This window comes from Anopheles maculipalpis, chromosome 3RL (assembly GCF_943734695.1).
Source record: "Anopheles maculipalpis chromosome 3RL, idAnoMacuDA_375_x, whole genome shotgun sequence".
Taxonomy (NCBI): domain Eukaryota; kingdom Metazoa; phylum Arthropoda; class Insecta; order Diptera; family Culicidae; genus Anopheles; species Anopheles maculipalpis.
The window spans coordinates 81108440-81133555 of NC_064872.1; the positions used below are offsets into that span (position 1 = coordinate 81108440).

Sequence of the window (25116 nt, forward strand, 5' to 3'; positions counted from 1 at the left end):
CCCCATTATGTACAGTTCAACAAATCTGATTTTAAAAAATGCAAAATTTCACCTTTTTGAGACCGGGGTACTGGCATGTCTTGGAACTAGTTGTGTTCAAATTCCAATTAAATGTGTATGAAATGTTTATTTCCAGTTATTTCGCAAAAAACCGCCAAATCTAGTTCATCTGGTTTATCACCACAAGCTCTAGAGATCTTGTTCTGTCTATTTTGGTTCTCTTGTATTTATTTTACATGATATTGGCAAAGTCAAGTCCTTCGTTGAAAAGGACATTCTAGATGGCATTTCATATACGATGTTGCTGTATGCAAACTTGACGTAAGCACTGTTCCGCCGAAACACTGTTTTTCGATTCAAGTATACGGCCAAGACAAGAACGTCTTGGCTGTATTACTTTCCACTAAAATTCTAAAGCTCAAATTGCACTACTTTTATGTATAATTTTCATAATTTTCTCATAAATGAAGCATGTTGTTTAGTAAAGCATTCGCCAATTTAAATGTATTATAGAAACTCTACTTGGAACGACTCTTTGTATAAGTTGAGACGCGAAAGCATCTAGAATCTATTCTCAATGTGATTGGAAGTTGTGTACAGATTGATGCTTATTTATTGCTTATTAATTTCTAATTATAATTCCTAACCCTAATCCGAATAGATCATTTGACCACGTTCATTCGATCTAGTTTTTACTTCGGCAAAATAAATGTGGATAGGCTAATCGTTTGGCGTGGAAAAAGTATTGATTTATTGAACCTCTTGTATCCCTAAACTTGCTTCTCTTACATTAGTTGATAACCACCATAACTGAACCTAAAACCATCCAGAGGAAATTGATTCCCAGCTAGCATGTAAACAATCCAACACAATACAAAAGAAACACAGGTAAAGCAGTGAAGTGAAGCAATTTGTCATTTGATCTAAAACAAAGATAAATATATAATGCCCTGCTATCCCCTGAAATCGCGAGTGGCACACTTTAGAGCAGCAGCTAGTGCGCTATCGATTTTCAATTCAGTGATTTAAACTTGATCTCGTTTGCCATTTTTCTTGTTTCGTTTTCGTTTCGTTCCAGCCCGCCCCGTTCGGGGTTCGCAAACACTTAGTTTCACGATTTATATAATCTCCCTTTTATCTCCCTTGCCAGCCTTGTATCATCGCGATATAAGAAACACATCTTCCAATCCCTTCCCACTGCGCAAGAAAGTTTCAGCACAAAAATCGAATCCTTTGCCTCCTCCCGTTCGAGCACCACTCAAGCTGGGTTAGATAGGAATAGTGATCCACACAAAAAAAAAGGGATACACACCGTTAGCAAATCATTGCATTCTGAAGATGCTTTCTGCAACCCTACCTAAGCCGTGCCAAGAAAGCGGTAATGGTTCAAGTGTGTGTGTGTGTGTTTGTGTATTTAGATGGGGTTACTCTAGACACAGACTTCTTTCTTTCGATTCTGCTTCCTCCCAGCCTCAGTTTAGTTTCTGTTGTGTAATCTTTGTCTGCCCTCGGTTCGTACCATTCCATTATTCTTTCCGACCCCAACTTTAGCGTCAGCACAATCTCTCCCGAAGGTCTGGAACCGTACGGATGTGGAGGCATGGGTAGGACACAAATCGTTGCACGAACACTGACGAGGTGTTTTACTTTCTTTTTCTCTCCATCTCACGCCGGAGACCTGCCGGATGGATACACCGCTGGAAGCCTTACTTGCGCCAGTAAATCTCAATTTGCTCACCATCACACGGACACAAAACAGAAGGCATACAGAAGGGAAAGAGTTTTGAGGTTATGGAGGAAAAGTAAGTGGGAAAAGTGGGAGAAACGCACAACGAACGAGCAGGAAGGGTACGAAATTACAATGGGGAACTACCCAGACTTTGTGAGACTATGGCTGAAGCAGAGAACCCTTACTATGCAGCAAACAACAATAACCAACAACAAAAAATTGGAGGATATATCCCACTCCTACTCCCGGCCGGGGAAAATAGATGAGATTATTTCCTTCCGGCCGTGCTATTCCGGACGATACCCGTGCCGGGACAGCCGGGAGAAGCACTACGGGATGTTCCGGAATGCAGGTCGATTTAGTGAATGCGGCTGAGTGCAGAAATGAATAGAAAAACAAACCCCCTCGGTAGGATTGATCTCAAACCATTGAGGCTCACGGTTCAATTTTTCCGATCTCATCTCACCAACAAGCATAAGCGCACATATACACCCACACATACACTAATGGAGACGCAAAAGGGCAATATTTTCCGTACCCAATCGATGGTTACTGCTCGGGAAAAGCGGCCACTGAATGTCAACGAACACGCCGTCCGGAGGGAGATTGACTAGCTGAGTTGGTTTCAAATTTCCTCATTTTTCTTCCCCACTTCTTTAGCTTTGTGGTTTCAGATTCCATGCGGGGGATAGAATTTGAGCTTACAATTTGAATTTTGTTTTAACGATGCTTTTTTTTCCACCGTCCGCTTGTTACACGCGTTGTTCGTTGCTGTTGTTCGTAAGTTTGCACGAAATGCATTACCAAAGCGAAACGAAATAAGAATTTTCCTACTCAGTAAGTTTCATGCTCTTCATTTGTTTGGCCCTTTTTGCCGAGAATTGCGTCAACGAATGGTCAAAGCGAAAGGAATGCAAAACAAAAACGGTATCGTTAATACTTCAGTAAGTAATCAAATGCTGATTGCATTCATCGAGCCGGTTGTTCGTGTTGCGCTGTAAGAGAACTCCACGAGAAGCATCGAACGTTTTTGAGTGTGTCGCATAAAGACTTCCAGTTTCCCTGAGCTACTCCAGAAATAGTGCTTCTTTTCCTTTCTATTTTCCTTCAATTTGGTGACCACAACCAGCTTCCTTTTTAGACTGTTTTCCATTACAGTTTTCCACCACTGTTTGTGTTCTTTTCCCCATTTTTTGTGTTCTTTTTCCCATTTTACAAGCTTACGTTACAATCGCGTAATGGAAAAATGGTGACACTGGGCAAAAGGCGAGAAATAGTAATTAATTTTCATTACCCTCGAACCGTCGGGCTTGTGGGTTGAGATTTTTATTCTTCCCTCCCGCTCCAAAGCGGTTGTCGTTCTATGTGCGGCAATAAATTATAACGTTTTACTGCCATTGGTCGATTTTATTTATTCATAGGTTGGAATAGGTTTTTTTTTTGCTTTTTTGAGTACTAGTTTCTGAGCATAAAAACACTTTCCAATGAAAATAGACGTTTTGGTTTGCTGAATAAATCAATAAGAAGGGAAAACAAGAACAAATGTCATTCTACGGTTCAAAAAGCATCACTAAATATAAACACAAAGGAGTATGTAAGCATGCCGGTCCGCCGGACATAATGGTTTAAATATCACGGGACAAATATGAAATTCATGTCCACAAAAACGATCTGTTCTTCGAGTCTTATTAAAATTATCTACACAAATAAGAAAACTCTTGCAATTTTGAAAACGTGCTGCCAAATAATTTGACGTTTGAACCTTGATATTTCGTCAAGGACCATTGATTTACTTTGATAAATTAACATTTTTGGCGTCTTCGCTGTTACACAGTTTTTTAAATTACTTTTGTTAAAATTATCTCCGAACTAGAAATGAGTTTTAAATGATTATTCAATTAGCTATGGTGATGTGCTAGGCCTTTATTATGCCCGCATTGTAATACCCGCTACCCGTGGGTGACAATTTTACACCGCCCAAAACGTAATACTAATTGCATAAACAGACGCTCTTTGTTTTATCTCGTTCAAAAGACGTGTTCAGCATCGTTTGAGCGCAAGTTCATCCGCCATGCTCGGTCCTGCCTACCGTTTGTCTTATTTAAATTCAATAAAAACACTTCGCTAATTTAATGACAAGACGGTTAAGCATCACAGCGATTCCGCTTCAAGGCAAAAGCAAAACAAAACATGAAGGACAATTAGCAAGGAGCAGGAACTTGAGCACGGAACTCAGCCTCTCAGAAGCCTGCGGGCATGTTGAGATTTACCGGAACAGAATGTTCCACTGGTTGAGAACAAGGGAGTGGGAAAACAATACTTTTGATGTGAAAAATTATCAACAAGAACGTGATTAGCTTGGGACGGAATATGATAATGGCTGTATGCTGCTTCTAGATCAGCCTCTAACGACATTGGCATCAAAAACTGAACACATGACAGAAATTAAATAAAAACAATACAACGTAAACATGAAACATCTCAAAGGGTTTTCGCCGTAATATATTTAGTGAGAAACTTCTTTGGGGAATTCAATCAATCTATTATCCTGTTTTACCCTATTTTTCCTAAGCCTAAAAACCAATAAAGTTGTTTTGCAGCAGCCTTCAATGGTTAGTCCAACAGTATATTTCTCAACGGAATAATTTCCATGTCGTAGAAATGGATAAAACGAGAAGCGATTGAAGCAAACTGTATTGTCGACCTTTTCTGCATAAGCACAACGGATAGAACGGATTATAAAAGACAATGCTTCAACCCACAGATGCATTTGCTGTTCGCAAAACATCGTCGAGTCAGCTACCACGACTTACTGCCTGCAAAACGGGGATAAAGCCCATTGTACAGCGTACAACGGAAATGCTTCGCAACCGAAAGCATCGATGGGAAAACGGACATCAAGAGATGTCTCTGCTTCATTCATTCGCCACGTCTGACTATATGATTGCTCAGCCCAGCGGGGTCTACTTCAAGTTTTTCCTTTCACTCAATTTCTCAGAGCTAGTATTTCAGCGGAACGATGAAGAGGCCATCGTCTAGCGCAGCGAGCGATCCTACTAACAGGAAACACATCAAAGAGCAATGTTTTTGTTTGCTTTCGGTCGCTCGGGTCGCAAAAAGGGTCACAGTAGAACCTACGACCGGCTAGTGGCGAGATGCAAAGGGAAAAACGACTGTGAATGGGCGAGGGAAACAAATGACATGAAATTGTAATATGAAAAGCAAAACAGGTCATCATACTATGGAATGCAAGGCGCACATAAATGAACGGTAATGGTAACTCACCGCCAGCAATCTATGGCCTTACTTTTCAGTTTTGGATGCCAACGATGCTAGGGACGAAGCGGTGAAGCTCAAGCAATCCCGTGCCAGGGACGAAGAAAAAGAAACAACAAACATAAAAATCAACGTTCTCCCTGGAAAAGCTTCATTAATTTTCATTTGTTTAATGAAGGAAAGTAGCCGTGCAATCCGCCTTTATCATAGTGCAAAGGTTTTGGTTTGATGTTGTTGCTGCTGCAGGGAACTCAATTCTTCGATAATACCTCCATTTAAAAAAAAAGCATAATAGAACGAGACCAACATCACACAGAAATGCTTCTGCAGAAAGAAAAAAGTCGAAAAAGCTTCACCCGTCCGATATAAAAGGATTACTCCGGTAAGCTGCTGTTCGCATTTATTTCATTTTCTTGATGGGGTATTAGCGAAACGCTGCTCTCCTAGTAATCAATGCAACGAGCTTTACTTGAGAACGCATCGCGTCTTCGAAACTTTGCTGCGAGATTATTGACCGAGCTGCTGCTAGGAAGTTTGAACAGAAAGTGTTTTCTTAAAATACCAAGTTTAAGGGAATGTCTCTGTGTGAGCTGAATAAGCTTGGTTTGTGGCAGAGGTTTGGAGTTTGAAATTTTTGGGATTGATTTTTCTTTTGAATTGATTAAAAAGTTTATCGACATCGTTCCAAGCGGCTTAAGTTGTAGTTTGAATAAGTTTTGTATAATTAAAGATTTATAAAATACATAAAAATAATACCTCTCTGTTTAGTATTTCAGCAGCAAGTGTTTGCTTCAAATACATAAGTACAGTGTTTTTATATATTTTTTCAAGCATAAAAAACATTACGATCTCATTCGGGTTTTATGTTTCTTTTTGATTTTTTATTCATACCTCAAATGCTCTTGACTGTCCATATAAACTGATGGGAATAATTAGCCAGCATTAAATGTATTAGATCGAAAATCCAAATAAAAACAGTTGCTTCTAAATTCACAACAAACGATATACAAATTTTAAACAAATTGTCATTGTAAAAGTTTAGTTTGAACGTGATATGTATTTTGCGCGTTTATCTGGATAAATGTAAAAAATATTATTTTTTTTAGCAGATTTTGACTTCCAAAACTTATGCAAATTTAGCACGGCGGCCAATCAAGCTGTGATCATTCATTTATATGTTGTCTTTTGTAGCTTTATTCACCATATACTCCATTAATATTTATTTAACACCCTATTAATATTAATATTTAATTATTAAAATATTAGTATTAATATTTAACACACTAAATACATGTGATAGAACATAGCTAGAGAGGAACCTTCACACCATTCTATTCATATAAAAAAGAATGTTTTTAATATTGAATTTTATTTTTTAATAAGAAAATTCCGTTTGTTATAGACGTGCTGTTTATCTTTTGAAAAAATACTTTCTAGTGGAAGCCGGCTTACAATCTACAAATAAATAAACAAAAAATTTACTAATCATTTAAAAATGTGTTTACTTTTTCCCAATCGCTTGTACGAGTCATTAATGTTCAACAACCTAATCTTTTACCATTTTTTCGGCTAAACAACCCTTGCAAATGAGCATGTAAAAATGACCTTCCGCGTGCCTCAGAGGACAATGGAAAGAGGCTTAGATGTTCTAATCAAACTCAACACCAACCGCCGTTTATCAGCTTAATTTGGTGTTTGTAAAGGATGTAAATGTGTCGACATCTTACCACAATATTTCTTCAATCTCCTTACCCATACCAATACCGAACCAAGAACGAAACAATTTCTTGAAAAAGCGATGCTAAGCTGCGTTCAATTTTTTGTTTCTCTGGTTTCATTCGCATTTCGAACAAAAATTGCATAATTTATTATTGGGATAGAACGCAAACAATCGCCAAAAGTATTGAACACAAAGTCAAAGCACACCCTGGCTTAGGGCTTAGGCCAATCGGTCGTGTGGAAGTTGTAATCGGGTAGAAAACACCCAAAGAAAAAAAAAAACCTTCAGACGCAAAATTTTCCAAAAACCCACCCAAAAGCCTATAATTTGCCTTTTCCTTCTTTACGGGATGTTTTCCACCATTTCCGCAGTGTTGAAGAGAACGGTGGTGATGGTACACCGGAGGCCATGTTCGGTCATGCTGTGCAGAACTTCAAAGCCATGGGGTGCGGAAAACCGTTTCCTGTACTTTTTCCCACTGCCAGCAGGGGACCGCCATACAGTGACGAAGGCTCAGATAGAGCATAGAGTGTGTGGGTCGGTGTGTGAGTTGAGCAGTAAATACGGTAAAGCTGTACGAACATTTCCGCTTGAAAGCCAGGCACAAGGTACGCTTGCTGCAAACCACCGCTTCTAAAGCTGGCTTTAACCTTCGGGCTTACTTGGCAGATTTTTTCCCCCGTTTACTTCTCTTTACCTTCGTTTCTTACTAGGAATCGCTTCTAGGCGTAAGAAATATTGACGTAAAACCAAGATTGGATCGATTCCGATTGGTGCACATTATTCGGTTTTATTTTAGCTTTTCGATTTCCTACTTCCCTTCTCGCGCGACTTTTCCACCGGCTTTGGTTACGATTGGCTCCATATGAAACATCACCGGAGCAGCATCACCATCGACGTTTAAAAACAAAGAGAGGGAGCAAAAAAATAGCGAAAAGAAATAAAAATCGACCGCCCCTTCAATAATCTTGCACCACAAAACCTTAAATCTCACAATCGAAACATGAAGCAGCAAAACAGGAGGGACGTGAATCGCTCTAAAGATGTGCTGCTCTCAGAAGTTTTCGGTGTGTGAAAGCGGGCAAATTTGTGTTTTATCTTTTGTAAGAAACAATTACTGTCGGCCGGGTCGGCCGGGTTAGTCGAGCGTCCGGTTTTTTGGGCCCAGAAAAGCGTTTCAGTCCGCGATCCTAAGCATCATAATATTGAAATAAGCAAGGATCTTTCGGCTTTCCACACGATTAGAGAGATGTAAAAAGAGCGAGTGTTTCGTTGCTCTTACTTCTTATCGCTTTTTACTGATGATTGAATACAATTAATCGAAGTGTAGTTAAACATTTTATGTCGAGCTGTCTTCACATTGAGCTGCGTCATTGCGTCATTATTCAGTGGCTTCTAGCTAACAAATGCGAAACAAATCAACACTGCGAGCAATCTATTTCAATATTGCCATAATTCAACAGCATAAAACGATGTCATAAATATTGAAACAAAAATTTAGCTAATCATTCTCAACCTATCATTCCATCGTTCACATCGTACGCTGTTGCCTGTGTAATATGCTCTTAACAACATTAGTGCGTTAAATTTCACATCGAACAAGAGTCCCGATCCGGATGGAAATGCTGATGCTGTTGGTGTTCAGAACAGCGCGTTGGGAAATCATTTCTGAATTATACATAATTCAGAAGCCCCAACATGGAGGCCGACACAAAACACACCGCACAATACGGCCAGTGGGGGCGACAAGGCAAGCGAACAGGCAAGTCACCTCAGCACTGCATCCAATTATGCAAATAACACTCACCGGAGACATTATGCTGAAAGGGATCAGCCCAAACCTTATCGTCACTTTCAGCTTCTCACGGGGAAACCATCAAACACTCAATATTTTCTTCACACTTGCACACTTGCTGCTTCGTGCTGTGCTGCCTGCCTGCCATAATGTTTTGGCCAACTGCACCGCAGAACAGTAAATGTCGGCATCAGGAGAAGTAGCTGCAAACAAGTCAACCTTAACGGTTCGAAACCGACATGAGATGGCATCTTTTTCTTGACCAGTCATACGGCTTAGATGTGTACACCTCGTTCCTAACTCAGTGAACGAGAAACGACCGAGATGATTAATCATGGCAGAAACACACAAACCGAACCACTGTCACCGGAAATAAGGGACAGTACTATTCCAAACACTGTCCACAAAAGCTTCCCGCAAAACGGTGGTGGATAGCTGTCGGTGTCGAAAAACGGCCACACGCGCGAACAGCATCCACCAGCAGTGTTTGTGTGTGTGTGAAAGAGAGAGAGAGAGAGTAAAGCTGGCACAACCAAAAAAGGGAAATTAGTAATACATCAGGGGGATGTTTCCCAATGTTTCACCCCGATACCGTGTGACACCGATAACTACCAGACGCTACTCGGTTGGAGCCATACGATAATCGCACAACGGGCATGCATTGGAATGAAATATACACTTTGCTGAGTATTTCTAAGTTTATTAAAACTGTGATGCAGTCCCGTAAACTTTGAAAATGCTGTGAAATTTTCTATTTACATTTTTTACATTCTATGTATTAAGATTTCAAGTCAGCTTGAAAAAGATTTCAAAAGCCTTTGCAATCCTTGAAAGTTTTCAGATAGAAATCTGGGCCTTAAATTACAGTTTAAAATGTCATTCATTCCTTTTATTATAAAATTTTATGAAGACGTGCAATGACGCAAAGAGCTCCTATATTTCGAGAAGTACTAGGCGTCTCCATATGAGAGGTCCATTGATAAAAGCAGTCATACTCACTTGCCGAATGAGCATGGAAAAAACATGTAGATTTTTTATCACTCGTTGGATGGTCTGGTTGTTTTGCTTAAAACTAACAAAAAACAACACAACATTCACATTGATTTGGAGACATTTCCCTATCCAAACCGTGAAAGGTAACCTCATCACGGCTATTTCGTTGATTATTGTACCGTCATCAAAGTATTTGATCCCGTTTTCAGCGAGGATTTGCATCATGGAACAAACCTACAACTGCTTTGGCACAATGTCTTATTTAACTTATTCACTTGATAAAATGAAAAATTAAATTAATCAATTTACTATGAGTGATAGAGTGATTAAAAAAGGAGCAATTTATGGTACGTCTTCAATTATGTTCGATCTAGGTTCCATCGGAGTGAACCATCGAAAATCAATCAAATCCTTCCATTAAAGTGCCCATAGTGCAAAGAAAAGTTAAGCACATCACCAAAGGTCGGCTCAGTTTCAGGGTACAATTCCATTCTCCTGCTTTGGGGACCCAAATACGACCAAAAAAAATCCATGACACCTTTTCAGCTATCAGGTGCAGATAATGTAGCAGAAACAGAAATTGAAGAAAAAAATCCATAACACGATAAGAAATAAAAGAGCGCAAAGTGTCAGACTTTTTATTTCATTCTTTCTTTCTTCCACCTAAGGCTGACACTGTGGTTGTCCTTGAAAGTTTGGCCACAGCCACTGGGAGTTTTGTGCTGATGACAAAAGTAAGAATGACGAGCAGGAACCGAACAGAAAAAAAACAACGGCACATCAGTATCGGCCAGCAAAAAAAACCCAAACAAGACAACATCCAGCTTCACACGGCTAAAAGAAGAATACTTTTCTCACATGTTTCACTTTCCACGAAAAACCTACAACCGACCCAAAACCCTGGGACGGATCTGTCAGAAACAGTTTTCTTTCGAACAAAACAAAAAGCACAATGCTTAACTCCCAGCGAGCAGGCAGGGAAAGGACGCATGCAACAAAATTTAAGATACACACAAAATCTACACACAGACATTGATTCTCGTTTCCCCTTGCCCTAGCGCCAGAAATCAAGCTGCTCGTGATCCTAATGAGAGTTTCGGTACCGGCAAAGGGAAGATCTAAACGCATGTCTCCTCCTACTCCTATTTGTATCTGAACACTGCACAAATTATTCCACGTATTCATCCACAACACTACCATCCCATCCGTCTAAGCAGTAATTCAAGGCGTTTTTCTTACACTTTTTAACAGACATGGGTAGCAAAATCCTAGAAATTTTCCCCACACAACCGAAAACCCTAAATGAAACTGAAAGGAAGTGATGGAGAGTACGGGCCGGAGCGCCTTCTCCATTCACGTACCACAGTCAATAGGCATGTACATCAGCAGCATAAGAACATCCTCGAACAAGCGAGGCCAGCCGCAAGGCGTCTGGGAAAGGAATTTTCCATGGCTGGTGAGTCATTTTTTTTTCTACGACGCCGTTTCGCAATACGAACCCTAGCTAACTAGCCAGAATTTTCGCTTTCATACCAATCGAACTTCTGGACTTTTATGCTACCAACGAACCTAGAAATCCGATGCGTGGACCGATGTTTTCGGTGTGTCTAATTTCCAAATCCTATTAACTTCATTTTGTTTTGTTGTAACATTTCTACCTTCGCTTTGGCCAGTTAATCCAACCGAACCAAGGTACGGCGGGACCAAAACTGGATGTGAATTGTGTATTGTGTTTTGCTGTTCGTTTTCCATCCGTTTGGGACAATGTGTGCATTTTGCTGGTTCTAACAAAAGGGAACTCTAAGAATGAGCTGTAGCTGGTTAGTAGCCGATGAATCCCGGAAAAAAAAGAAACAGAAAAACAAACACACAAACACATGAAATCGACCTCCACAATGACAAAACGATGAAGGATAAACAAGCGCCAGATTCGTGCGGACCTGGTATCATTTGTACCTGTTTACCCGTTCCGGCACTGGTGTCGTTTCCGGTTCCGTTCATTTTGACAATGATGGACAATGATGGTCTTTGTGTTTTCTATGCTTTGTTGGATCTTTCATTTTAATGGGTTTTGTTGCACAGCACTGAAATTTCTTCAGATTGTAAAGGAGAAAATGATGGTATAAAATAAATTTCATCAAAACTGCTTTTAGAAAAAAACTATAAAACACAGTTTGTTTGTGTTTATAAGTAGAAATAAAATCATTAAATATTTAACAAACTATACAACAAACAAGCATGTGTAATATTCCTTTTAATATTTTTATTCATCAAAATCATCCATGCACATTTTAGTTCATCAGTCTGTTGTCAAATAGCTACCTTCACCAATTCCCCTAAAACTCTGTAGCACACATAATCTTTTCCGCAAAAACACGGTGTTGAACGAATCCTGTAGAGTTTTGTATCCAATTCGATAGCTTTCCCATTTGTGCGTCATGGAAGCATTTGTCCTCCGCATAACAAAACCAACGAAGGAAAGGAAAACAATCCGAACCGCTACACTCTTATGTTTTGCTTCCACAAAGCTCATAGTAACGGTTCCTTTCGATTGTGTCCTTTTTTTTCAGCACGGTTTGTAGGCTGTTTCAATCAACATAAAATACTGAACGAGCGAGTTTTAAAACATTTGCCAAGATACGAAAAAGATTTGATTTCGAAAAGCGATTTCATCAGAACGTCATTTGTATTCGGTGTGCAGGAGTAGAAAAACACCTGAACACAGCAAAACGTGCTTGATTCTGTACGCTACGATCGTAAAATAAAACTACATCAAATCCGTAAATTATACGGTGCAAAACAGAAAAGACTGAGGTGGCACACCTTTTCCTATTATTTTGCACTATCGTTTGTAAAAATGATTTTGTACTTTCAGTCATACTTTAAATAAATCAAGCACAATGCTCCGTGACGCGCTTGATTCTGAGAAGCTCAAAGTACTGCACGTCTCCATAACACCTGGATCAAATCTGCATAAAAGCTTCCCCTTCACCAAGCAAACAACCAAGCGTCTCCATTACGAGCTGCCACATCTTTCAGAAAGTTCTAAATATAACTCAGACTTAACCTCTCAACCGCTACAGATAAAACAAACCACACGAGGCACATTATTCTAGCACGCATAAACACCGAGATCCACCGTGAAAGCCAAACATTTCTAACCCGCCGACGCACGAAAACCTCCGATCCAATTCCAGGAAAAAGATCTTTCGGCTAAGCACCAGGAAAAAGATTAACAACTTTCTTCCCACGAAGAACTTGCCAACCTTTTGTGAATGATTCTTTCACACTCACTTGCTTCGTCCTCATTGCTCTCATCATCCAACGATTCCGCATTTTCAGTGGTTTCTGTGTGTGTGTGTGTGTGTGTTTGTGTGTATATGCGCGTGAGTGAGTGAGTGCGTATACATTTTACTAAAAACGCCCCCATAATCTTTGCGGAGCCGGCATTTGATTTCAAGCATGAAGATAAAACACGTGAAGACGATCAAACACGGGCCCTAAACTTCTTCGGCTCCGGCTGGTTCCGTGCTTCCATATCCACATCAAATACGTCAAATTTGAAACGATTACTCAACAAACAGCAGCGTTTCTTGATTCATCCGTTGGCCCTCCACACAATATGTAAAAAAGCAGAAGCTCAGTGACGACGCATGACGCTTAACCCACGGACATAGCGCTCGCCATGTTTTTCGCGATTATTTTTTTCGTTGCTACATACACATCTACATCACAGAGGACACGCCAATTATGTTCTCCCAATTTTGCTGTTCCGTTTCCCAGCGCTTTGAGCCGTGGGGTTTGGCAATACACGCGATGATGTAATGCATTGGTGATGGTACTATCCAAACATGGATAATTAGTTTTTCCATTCATTTTTTTCTTCACATCGCGTCTCACTGAAACGATGAAAGATCTCGAACCATCGCACTCACTAGTCCCCATTCTATCCTGCCGAAGCTCGGTTCGGTTTGTTCGTTCAGCTTTCATCAAAGACGCACGCCCGCATCATGCGGGATCGCGTTTAAATAATCGCTTCTGGCATCATTTTTCCATCGCATTTTGTGTAAAAGTTTTTCGCTCGCAACAAATGAGTGCTGATGAATAAGCGAGAAATTTGAAATGTCGCTTAAGAATTTCAATTACGCCCGAAGCAACTAAAATGAGCACGACAAGCGTTCACCGCATTTGAAGTGTAATAAGGGGACCTATTCAATGCAGGTATAATATATGTAACTTCACATGCAATCATACTTATAGTTCATTTCGTTACACGGTATGCGTATTGATGGTTGTAATAATTATAATATCATTAGTTGTAGAAAAAGAAGCATTCTGGGCGTCCAAAAATATTTTCACAGCGGCCAACAAAATAGCTTAAAACAATTCACAATCCACGGTAACGACAGTAATGTACTACTCTCCCATTTCGCCATTTTATTGCATCATCTTCCTTTTTCCTCCGCTTTCAATTCCATTCAACTACACCATTCTATATCTCATTGCCTAAAAGCATTCCTCCTGAAAATGGCGAAACGTAGGAGCGTTGCACGTAGGCGTTGTCGAAACGAGGCAATGTGTTCCATCGCAAACCATTAGTGCCCGAGAGTGAACGATATCCTCTGTCTGAAGCACTTTTGCCCTCAGTTCCCGGATAAAGCGCACGTTTTGCAAAAGATAATTACGAAGAATAATTGATTTACTTCGTCATCGCATAATTTATGCATGAGGATGAGGGATTAAATTAATTAGACGCAACGCCTAACTACGAGGTCATCATGAGGACGAAACTCGGCAGCTGCTCGGAAGTATCTATGATGGTGTATGTGTGTGTGTGCGTGTATATTCGACTATTTCCATACTCTTTTGTCTGTGTGGGTATATATGTGCTGTGTGCAGGCTAATCTGCGTGAGTATGCATGGTACGAGCGTTAAAGAAAATATCAATTCTACATCAAAGATCACAACGGGAGCGAACAGCTACGCTTAACGCCAATAAACCGCAACATATTGCTTGGCTCTACAATACGCAGACAGCAACTGCTACTGGCTGCTGTCTTTTGCTGCAGGTGAAAGCTACCACACAGCCACGCACACACACCCTTTTCACCAAAACCTTCGCCCAGCTGACCCGATTCCGGTGGTAGTACCAATTATCTTTCGTGGTGAGAGCGTAGTGCGCCTGTTTTGGGGATCTCCACTTGGTTGAGGGACGTTTGTGCACAAACCACAGCGACCATCGCGCGCAGCCGTGTGTGTGTGTGTGTGTGTGTGCGTGAAGGGAGCAATACAGGAACAGGCACAATCACTATCGGAAGTTTCGGTGCTTGATCGGTGCTCAGAAACCGAACCAGCAATCACTGGGCCACGCACGCTGGGCCGGTGCGGTGAAACATGTGTAAATTTCAATAATGAATACTGTCACGTACCGAAACAGGATGTTCAAGGCTTATGGAAGCAAGGCGTACCTACAGGGCTGCACACAGTATGGTTCTACACATCAAGACAAGCGTTTCGTAAGAGGCAACGAATTATGCGCTGCGTCAAGAGAGCTGACTTAGTAAAGATGCTCTATAACTAGAAAACAATTACTGCAGCTCTAGTCACTGATTGTATAGTTCAACAACACTGAATTAGAGAAGAAAGGCTGTCATAAATGCATCAAATTACACGTTGTGGTGAATGTTATAATTATTATTGTTATGAGTGTTTAATAAACATGGGTTTAAAAATATTGTAGTAAATTAAGACTAGGATGGGCGGGTGGGTGGTGGGTGAGGTGATAAAATGTGGTAGAATAATATTGATAAGGCAGCTGGAAAACGAAGATGTGAACGAAAATATCATGGGAAAAGGTTGAAGTTGAACAAGGCAGACCCTATGTACATTCAAGAGGCAACGTGGTATTCTACAGAAGTATTTAAAAAAATGAATTCCACTAATTTTTGAATTGCTTAACAAAAATATATTTTGTCCCATAGGCTGTTTAAAAAATAAAAATTTACATTTATTTCAGTTCTTTTTGAGCCTCAACAATCTGCTGTTACTCAATCTTAGACACGAAATAACGCAATAAGGTGATCTGATATGAGTTTGTCCAACAAATTCTAGGATCTATGATGCTACTGTTGATGGAAAACCACCCCGTTGACAGGGCCACACCTCACCTCGTTGATAGCCCAAATCCATTGTAAAACTCAAACCAGCTTTGTTACTCGATGATAAAACTCAATGTTCGAAAAAATCTGGAGTTTCTATTCGTTCTTCTTCTACTTGATAACCCAAATATGCATAGTAGACAAATGCTGATCAAAGGTAGTAAATTAGATGTAGTGTAAGAAATAACTTTCAAGTAACCTCACTTTTGCCAGTATTTTAATTGAATATTGGTTACTGCAACGAAAAACTTTTCCAATCATGATTTGCACAACATAATGGAACGCAAAAACTCGATTACTATTTTATTTTTGCCAATTTGATATTGCACCTCACCTTGCACAGTTTTAATGCTGGCATACCGTACGGAAATAATTTCAATCAACAAAACCCTATTCTGTAACACATTATCCAATTTAGGATTAATTTTCAGTCCCTTTAATGTGCGCAAGCTTTACCCGGAGCATAAAACGCTAGTAGAAAAAGTATTTGTGAGTGCCGTAACGTGCACCAACCCTACAGGCCCATTCTGTGTTGCCATCGTTTTCGGAGAAAAAATACGCCAAAAAACCTCCAGCCCCTTTCCGGTATGGTTTAACTTTTATAATTTATATACTTTTCTTCAACCGAACCGATTCGTCATTCCTTAATGGGTGGAAAATAACATTTTCACTTTTACCTTGCTTGGCATGGTTTGTTTGATTTTGCTTTCATTTCCGGATGATGAAGGTAATAAAAACTTGCCTACCCACACAGGAAGGCATATTCAAGCATATACAAGTACAACAGAAGACATTGTGGACAGGGAACAGGAAGCGTTAAAAAATTAACACCCTTGCGTTTATTATAATAACTCTCGGGAAAATTTTGCTTTCTGGAGCTAATAAAATATGAGCATTATGAAAAATATCATAAAAACGGAAGTCATAAAGCAAACAAACTATATTTAACTTATAGGTCTTTTCTACGTATATTTCTAAATTTCATTTACGTGGAAGCAAAAGCAATACCCGTTCATTCCATCCTATCGTATTACTCAGAACTAGTGGACAACCATCGAAATGCCAAATGAAAAATAGTTCCTCCTGCGTACAGGGCACAATCCCTTTCACCTACACACACAACAAAATAAAGTTGTTAGAGTTTCGTATTACTGTACAATATTTTGCGTCTGACACTCACAGTCCATGCCGTAACATGACCTTTTCTACCATGCTTTTTTCCGAGGTACACGTTCTACGATCACATTGCGTTCGACCAATCAACAATCGGAATTGCAAGCACATGGATTACACAATTCGCAGTAGGAGACGCTTATTGTCGCCAATGGCAGCACACCGTGTCCTGTCACACTCTCCGAAAGATGTTCGTCCAGCTTTGGGGTGAAATTTGAGTAACTATCTTAGTATTTGAGTAAGAAGTAACGGGAGTCTACTTCTCCACTAAGAAGTATCAGTGAAGAACCTTGGTAACACTCTATGCGAGAATCCTTGTAAATGTTTAAGAAGCATTAGAGTGAAGCGCTTTTATTAACTAATTTTGTAGACACGAAGAATTTAAAACTAAAAGCAAGTAAAAACTGTTTTGAAGCAACAGTAATTAAAGAAAAGAAATTATTTCATATAAACTTCAATTACAAATATATCTTTTCCTTTTACTAAAACGCAATCCGTGTACCATTTCACCATGAAAGGCTACTCTTTTTATGAAGTCATTTCATATCCTCAAATCGGATATTGAAACAAGAATCAAACGAGAAAAACCCGTACAGCAAAACACACTCACAACAGAAAAACGAAACTTCAACACACGCGGAAACCAGCTCTCACACGCGTGTACATGAGCGGCATTAATTATTCAGCAGTGCTTTTCTTTTATTCAACTTTTCGTCGGTTTCTGATTGCGCTGTTTAATTTTCTCACTTTTCCCGCACCACTTTTTTCGGAAGCAGTTCTTTTTTTTTGCATGAAGCGAGGCACTTTGCTTGCGCTCTCATTCATCAATCCCGCCTTTGTATGGTGCGGATCGACAGCTTATTTTTGTATTTCTTTTGGAAAAAAAAAACTTTCGTTCATTATTAATTTTCACGTGTTCAATTAGCCATATAAATTGGAACAACCCAAATTAATCATACTACTTACAAACTACCTCCGGTGCGCTTCGGTTTTCGCTTGCTTGCGGGAAGCGTAAAGTGTGCGCAAAGAACACGTACTCCAAAAAAGGAAAATCAAAGTGTTGCGCTGTGCTATGCTCATTTACTGCCATTATCCGTATAAAATAGCAAAGATACCATAGGAAGCGTTCCAAACGCAATATCTGAACCTCCCACATGAACCTCCTAATTGAATTAAATGACTTGTACTTTTGTTCGATCCGGATCCAAACGCCACTCGCACAAGCTTACCGAAACAATATAGAATGACCCGTGTTTTATCGTTCGTTTCTGTTCAAAATCTAGCCGATTGAAATAGGCTCAAGGTAATCAAATTTACGGCATAAAGTTTTCTGACGGCCAATCCGTGCCACACAACGCCACACACGCGCCATCTGTTCGTTTGGCCAGACTCAAACGAATCGCAGGTGAGTTGCGTCTGGCTACGGGCCAGCAGCATTGATGCTGGAAATAAAATTACACATATATTTCCAAATCCATACCGCATCAAAATCCGTTTGCAAAACAATAGCCACTGTTTTGTGTGAGCCCCGGCCCCAAGTGCCTATCAAAATGAAATTAAAATCATCGCCCGTACTAGCAAATGACCCGACCCCACAGCAGCATTCACTGGCGTATTCTCATAAATATTGGCCCTCGATTAATATTCAATATACTTCTTGGCACCGAGTCAGCACCCAACAGCTGCCCAGACTGGGAGACATACTAGTTCCCAACATCTTGCCAACCAAACGAACACTCACACACATACATGCAGCAAAGGGCTCCAACGTGACACCCAAGACACTACTGTGCAGCCTTTGAAGCACTCGTGAAGCGAGTTGCTTCTTCCGATACGTTTGGAGAAAGTCAGGCCAGAAGTGCAGCCGCCACCGTTTGTGGCGTTTGGCAGGATCGGGACTACTTTTACCACCGGTGCCAAGGGATCGACCGGTTTCATTGCATCAAAACAGTCCCCCTCGTCGGTGTAGGATCGTTGCAGCAAAAGATGGTGCGAGCCTGTGTCGACATGGGATTTCAGTATGCTTCTTGATGCAGAGAGCTCAGCTGAGAAGGAAGCGTACAGTATGGTTCCCTTCCCGATAAAGGATGGCGTACGATATCGAACCGTAACATAGAGTGGCACACTTTTCTTGCCATTATTTATGGGGTCGAGGATTATGGAACGTCGAACGAATGATTAAAATATTGAACCTAATTTTTATTGCTATCCTTATTAATGGTCATGAAGAAAGTATTGGTAGAGTAGGAACATTATGAGGCAAAGTTGGCAAATGCCATCTTCATGAAACGAGCACATTCTACCAATTTGAACAAAGCATTTGAAATCTTTATGAGAATTCGTTGTGAACGCAACTGCTAGCAATTGAAGTACTGACGAAATATTACTGTATTTTCAACGATGAAGCAATTTTCGTTTTTTACCGATTCCCCATGCATTTATACATTAAGTACAATGGCAATCTTGATTTGAGAAGGCTCAGGACGGAGATGACCATGAGCATGATTTTGAACTATTTCGAACCGTGTGCACTACAAGAATCTTTGGTGGTAAAAGCCCAATTCAACAATAATGTCGTTTAAACAGTGAAGACTCTTCATCTACGAGGTGCCTGGTATAGATGAGGCCTGAATGATGAGGTTCTTTAATATACAAGACTGCTTCGACTGAATCTATCCCTTTGTATGACGAGTACTCTTTCCACAAAATTTTCGGGTCTATTCGAAGACAAGTTCCCGATCACATGTTTATGTTCATAGATACACATCCTCCATAGGAATGGAATCATTATGGCCAACTCTATATTTAAATTTTGTGCCTTCCGTTGAATAATGTAAAAAAAGAAAACGACGTCAGATTGCAACAATTGCCAAAATTTCTGAAATTCGCTAGAGAAAATGCTGCTGAGAAGTTGTTTTTGATTTAATGCCTCGCAATTTTCACCGCAAATGTAATGACCAGGCCACTGATTACTATTACTAAAGGCTGTTAACATATGCAAACTTTTGAGAAAAAAAACCCCCCGCAAAACAATCACCATTCTACTTACCTTGAAATGCCGCTTCCACTGAAATGTCCGCCTCGGTACACTTGGCAGCGCACACGATGACGATCAATAAAAATCCAAACAGCCACATCGTTAACTGGGTTGGATTTCACTTCAAACAGCACTGCTATAACCTACTACCAGCGTACGCGCACATTAATTATTAACAGATTTACCTATTCTCAGAACTCACTTTTGCTACCTTTTTGCTACGAAAACACTGCACACGTAAACACGCGCACACAATTATCTCACATTCACGCACGCATACAGTGTAAGTGGAAAATAGGGCCCACCACTGATGGCTTTTCTCACGAGCGACACTTTTATACCGTTTCACCACACTTGCACCTCTACTTTGCCTTGAATCAATTACCACTTTCCAGTTATTACTGGCGAATTGCAAACGATTTTCACAGTTTGATCATTATTCCAGCTAGGTTTCCGCTTATTGTTTGAAATAGATTGCCACTTTTCTTAACTTCTATCTCGTTCATGAATGGTGAACGATAATTACGATTTCGCAGCAGACACCTTTGAACTAAGAAAAGGGAAAATTCATCTTTAAAGAAAATGACTCTTAAAATCATACAAATGCTTAGAGAGAAAAAGAATCTAGATTACCAACAGATAACTAATGAAAAACTGGCTTAGAAGGTTTATTAGCGTAATCCCGTCCTATCTTAGTCCCCATTGCACTTGCTCGTTGTTTACGGTTGGCGTTATTGTGGTGGCTTGTTGTTGCCTATTTGTCGTGAAGGATTATTCGAGTCGCGAGCCACCACGCTTACTTGGCACAGTGTGTGAAGCTCCCTACACTGTAAGCACCATTTTTCCTTCCATTCATAATTGTGTGTTTGTGTGGCAGAGAAAGATGAGAAATGAGAGAAGCAAAAAAAGGAAAATTTCTAAAAGCTACAGAAAAAAGTAAACTGATGCAAATAAATGATAAAATATAAAAGAAAGGGAAAGATTGGCTCCTACATAACTCTCCCTCTCCCTTTATCTAGCAGTGTCTGTCTCGACAGTCCCGTTTAAAAACCACCCCCAACCTGCAATCTGAAGTAAAGCACCAAAAGAAAAGCGGAACACTGTACATGAACGTTTGTTTTTTCTTCCCCATTTTCTGCTTTTCACTTTCTCACTTCTTGTGTATCGTGTCGTTTTGCTGTTTTCTAAGTACACTTTTAGTATTGTTTTCATCCACCCATTCCTTCGGTACGATCGGGTTTTCCCTTAATTTTCCAACCCGCTTGTGTGCGCGTGGGGTCGTGCTGATCTTTTGTTTTGCTTTCCACTTCAAGCCATTGTTTTTTTTTTCATCCTGTTTTCTTCCACTCCCTAGTCACTCTGCACCAACCAACGAACAGCTTCCTCCCATCAACCATAAGCAGTAATCGAGATTTTTTCCTAGATGTACTGCTGTTGCCGTCGTATTTATTTTGCCTTGGTGAACATGCCCGAAACCCCCCTTTTTTCCTTGGGGTTTTTTATTCCACCATTTTCCACCATCAAACGGAGTGGGTAGAAAGGATGAGATCTTGGTTTAGTACGGATTGAGCAAGGCAAGTCCTTCATCTGGGATGCTTCTGCTCCTGGAAGGGAAAGAAAAGAAACACAAATCGTGAGCAAGCGAAGTCAACACAAACACACACATACAATGAGTCATCGAGCAGCAACAAAACACACAAAACAGCGGGCGAAAGCTTCAGGAAGGAAATATGCACCAGAAACCACCACACAGCAGTACAATGAGCACATTAAATTAATGATGGACTGTGTTGTTTGCGATTGCACGAACCGTAAGCCGTTGGGCCTCGTTTTATGGGGGCCTCGGCCAGGTTGGGTAAGCACGGCAGCCACCGTCGTGGTTCAGCAGGAAATCGGCAAGATGGTATTCAATTTTTACGGCCAGTTTGCTTACGGGTGCGGAAAATTTAGCTGTATTCTAAAGCGGCCGAACGTTCTTTGGGTCCGTTTACGACCGCTGTCGGAACTGTCCGTGATAGCACAAAGGATAAAATTACAATAAGAATGCAAACAACAGCAACATAAAAAGAACAGAAGCGTTGTTGCCCATTCATTTTCCCTTCCGTATGCAACGGAACAAGAAGAGTAGAGCATCAAATGTTGGTCAAGTAACGAGTCGAGCCTGGTTATGTACTAAAAATGACTTCCCGTTTTGCGTAGCATGCACATGGTAAGAGATATTTTGAACTTGTCTTAGGGTATTTTAGAAACATCCTACCAAACATTTTTCAATTCGTTTTTAGAATAAGAAGTAAGCAGTAAGTTTCGTTTTCTTCCAAAATAAAAAATCTCAAATCACTACGAAACTCGCATCAGCTTCTCTCTTTACTCAAACCACAATGGAAAGTAAGCACCCTGCGGAACAGGTGGACCATACACGGCAGGAAATCGAAAGAAAACAATGCTGCTACCCGCCAACGCATAGCCGTCACGGGTCGCTAACATTCTTTTCCAATCCCGGTGCTCGGGGACAATATTTTGTTTATCACTTTGTTGTGCGGTATGCCATCTTCTCGACACGTGTCTATAGTTTGACCCAAGGTAGAGTTAGATGCAATGTGTTTTCTGCTTTTTTATTTTCCTTTTTCCTTCCGCTTCGTTTTCCGTTGCTCCCTCTCTCTCCCTGCACTGTAGCCCAAAAATGGCAGCGCGTTTCATCAACGACCTGAGATGGATGAGAAGAGATGCGAATAGTTAGAAATCCTAAACCCTGTTTTCCAAACGCTCGCTGCTTGCCGAAGGTAACAGGTGTACGACATTGAACACGCAAAATGCCCGCAGCCATATGTACGGGATGCTTTGCTCCATCACAACGCACACAGGATAGAATGTTCCACCTTCCACCGGACCGACATTCCCCGTACTTACGTTTTACCTTCCCACACAAGCTCCCACACACGCAGCAAAAGGGCGCCAAATAAGACTCGATCTTTGACGCTTTCGCGTTTGTGTACTTTGTGTGTGCAGTCGGTACGAGCATGCGTCACTCTACAACGGCTGCTTCGAATGCATGACAAAAGCAGCTCAAGCAACCCGTCTCCAGCAACACAACAGCCCATTGCAAGCCGACATGCTCCGATACAAGGCGCAATTGCTTGAAGGCATTGCCTAGCACGGAGGTTCGATGTCCTGTGCGCCGTGCGAGTTCTGCACTGGATGTGAAAACTCGTGCACAGGATAACACGGGATGAGAGATAAATACGTTTACACCCAACTCCCTCTACCAAACTCCCCACCGCATTGCTCTGCTCATCGCTACCAACACAGAGCCAGAGTTCATATTGCTCCAATTATCTGCAGACAACAGACGGAATATAGCATGTGATACTAACTGCAACTTTTGCTGACGGCCTGTACTCGAACAGTGAAGCGAAAGCCGTACTGTGCGAACGACAGCATACAAAATAGACACACAAACATGAACAAGAATTAAAAAAAAAACCGTCTACTGAAACGAAGAACCAACGCTTCTGACAGGCATCCGGGAAAAAGCGAACTGCGTCCAGGATGCGAAAAATACTGCCGGAAGGCCACTAGAAGAGGGTTGCATGTTGACGTCTCTTGTTTTGTACTCGAGAGGCATAATTCCTCTTCACAATGTAGACATGGCTCCAGTTTTTTTTTGGTCAGCAAAAGAGGCAGTTACGGTGCTAGCTGGGTGAATAGAAGTCGGTAAACGAATCTACGCGCGCTGTTGAACTTGAAGCTGGATGTTTGGGGAAAATTGCATATAGCAAAGGATCGTTAATGTTGTAAAAAGAATGGATATTAAGAACTGTGATTAAATGAAAATTTATGAAAGAAAAAACATCGTTTTTTTCCAATCTGTTTCAATGATGAAATGTTCATTGCTGTGAAGAAATAAGTTATGCCTTACGCACTGTCAACTTTTTTCACAATTTACGACTTATGGCTCTACGTCCTATTGTCTCTCAATTTTTGAATGTTAGTAATCTTTTTTTTTATTATTATTTGAGGATTACGGCTTAACGCAATATAAAACACTAAATGTTCCCTAAACTCGATGGAGCCGCCTGGTACTTTGTACGCAAGGTAGCAAATACGGGTAACACTTCTGACAACGTCAACGAACAAAACGACTATAAAAAGAAGACCAAACTGGTCACGGAAGCCACCGAGTCCCACTAGATGAACTGATTATCCACCAACGAGCTACCACGTCATCTACATCACTTAATTCCCTATCAACGAATCGTAGCGCGGCTAATGGAACATACACGCACACACACACACACACACACACACACACACACACACACACACACACAAGGCAAACTTTCGACATGTTAGATGACAAATAAGCTTCCATCGCTTGGTACTGTGAAAAGCTCTACCTAAAACCACCCTCAAACCAGCAGCCGAAGGCCACTGTCTGGACAAGACTGCTCACTAGGCCGCCACTAAGCTACATTGCACACTTCGGGCGAAGCAAGCGAAATGTCTCCCGTAATCCTACTTAACAGCCCGTCATCGGCTGGTTTCTTGGCCCAGCCGCGCTTCCCATATGACTGGTAAAAGGATCGCAAACGAAACCCCGTCCAGCCCAAAGAACGGTGAAACACACTCACGATAAGCCATCCGATTGCAGCAGGAAACAATCGGCACAAGTCGCTCGTTCGGCTTCATTGGTGGGAAAGGATTTTGTATTATTTCCTACCATAAATCGCACGCACATACTTGTGCGAGAAGCGTGTGGCTCATGGTAGATCCATTCGGTGTTGGCTAGCATTCAGGACCTCCCATTCCTTCCGGCTTTAAGTTCAACGATGCAAAGGACCATTTTGTGTCACCACATGTGCCCATCAAGCTTCATTTGGCAGGATATGGTTTACCATTTGTTGTAAACTGAGGCTTTTTTCGTTCGTTAGTTTCATTTGCTCAGCATATCGTTTTGTCTAAAATCGCAAGGATTATTATGGTCCGAGGATGGAGGTGCTCCATAAAGCGGCTTTTACCAAGTGATATTTTTCTATGGCACTTATTGCTGGTATTTTTTATGTGCCAAAAATCAGTGAAACAGTAAGTATGCTATATTTTGTAAACATTATGTTAAAGTACCTTTAAATAGGTATTTTATGACAAATACAACTTGAATAAGCCATTATTGAAGTACAAATATGAAGCAAGTACAATGGCACATGGACATAGATACGGACATAAGCTTGTGCTAAACGT

At 40.8% G+C, this 25116-nt stretch overlaps 2 protein-coding genes across 2 annotated transcripts in view; both read right to left on the minus strand.

Annotated features, from left to right (window-relative positions):
- Positions 1 to 20058, minus strand: part of LOC126563500 (uncharacterized) — a 109439-nt gene extending 89381 nt beyond the window's left edge. The window contains exon 1 of the mRNA XM_050220145.1: positions 19894 to 20058. Coding sequence (XP_050076102.1) covers positions 19894 to 19981 — 88 coding nt within the window. The 5' untranslated portion in view covers positions 19982 to 20058. The remainder of the gene's footprint in view (positions 1 to 19893) is intronic.
- Positions 1 to 25116, minus strand: part of LOC126561840 (putative ferric-chelate reductase 1 homolog) — a 261537-nt gene that overhangs the window by 198659 nt on the left and 37762 nt on the right. The gene's annotated exons all lie outside the window — the stretch shown is intronic.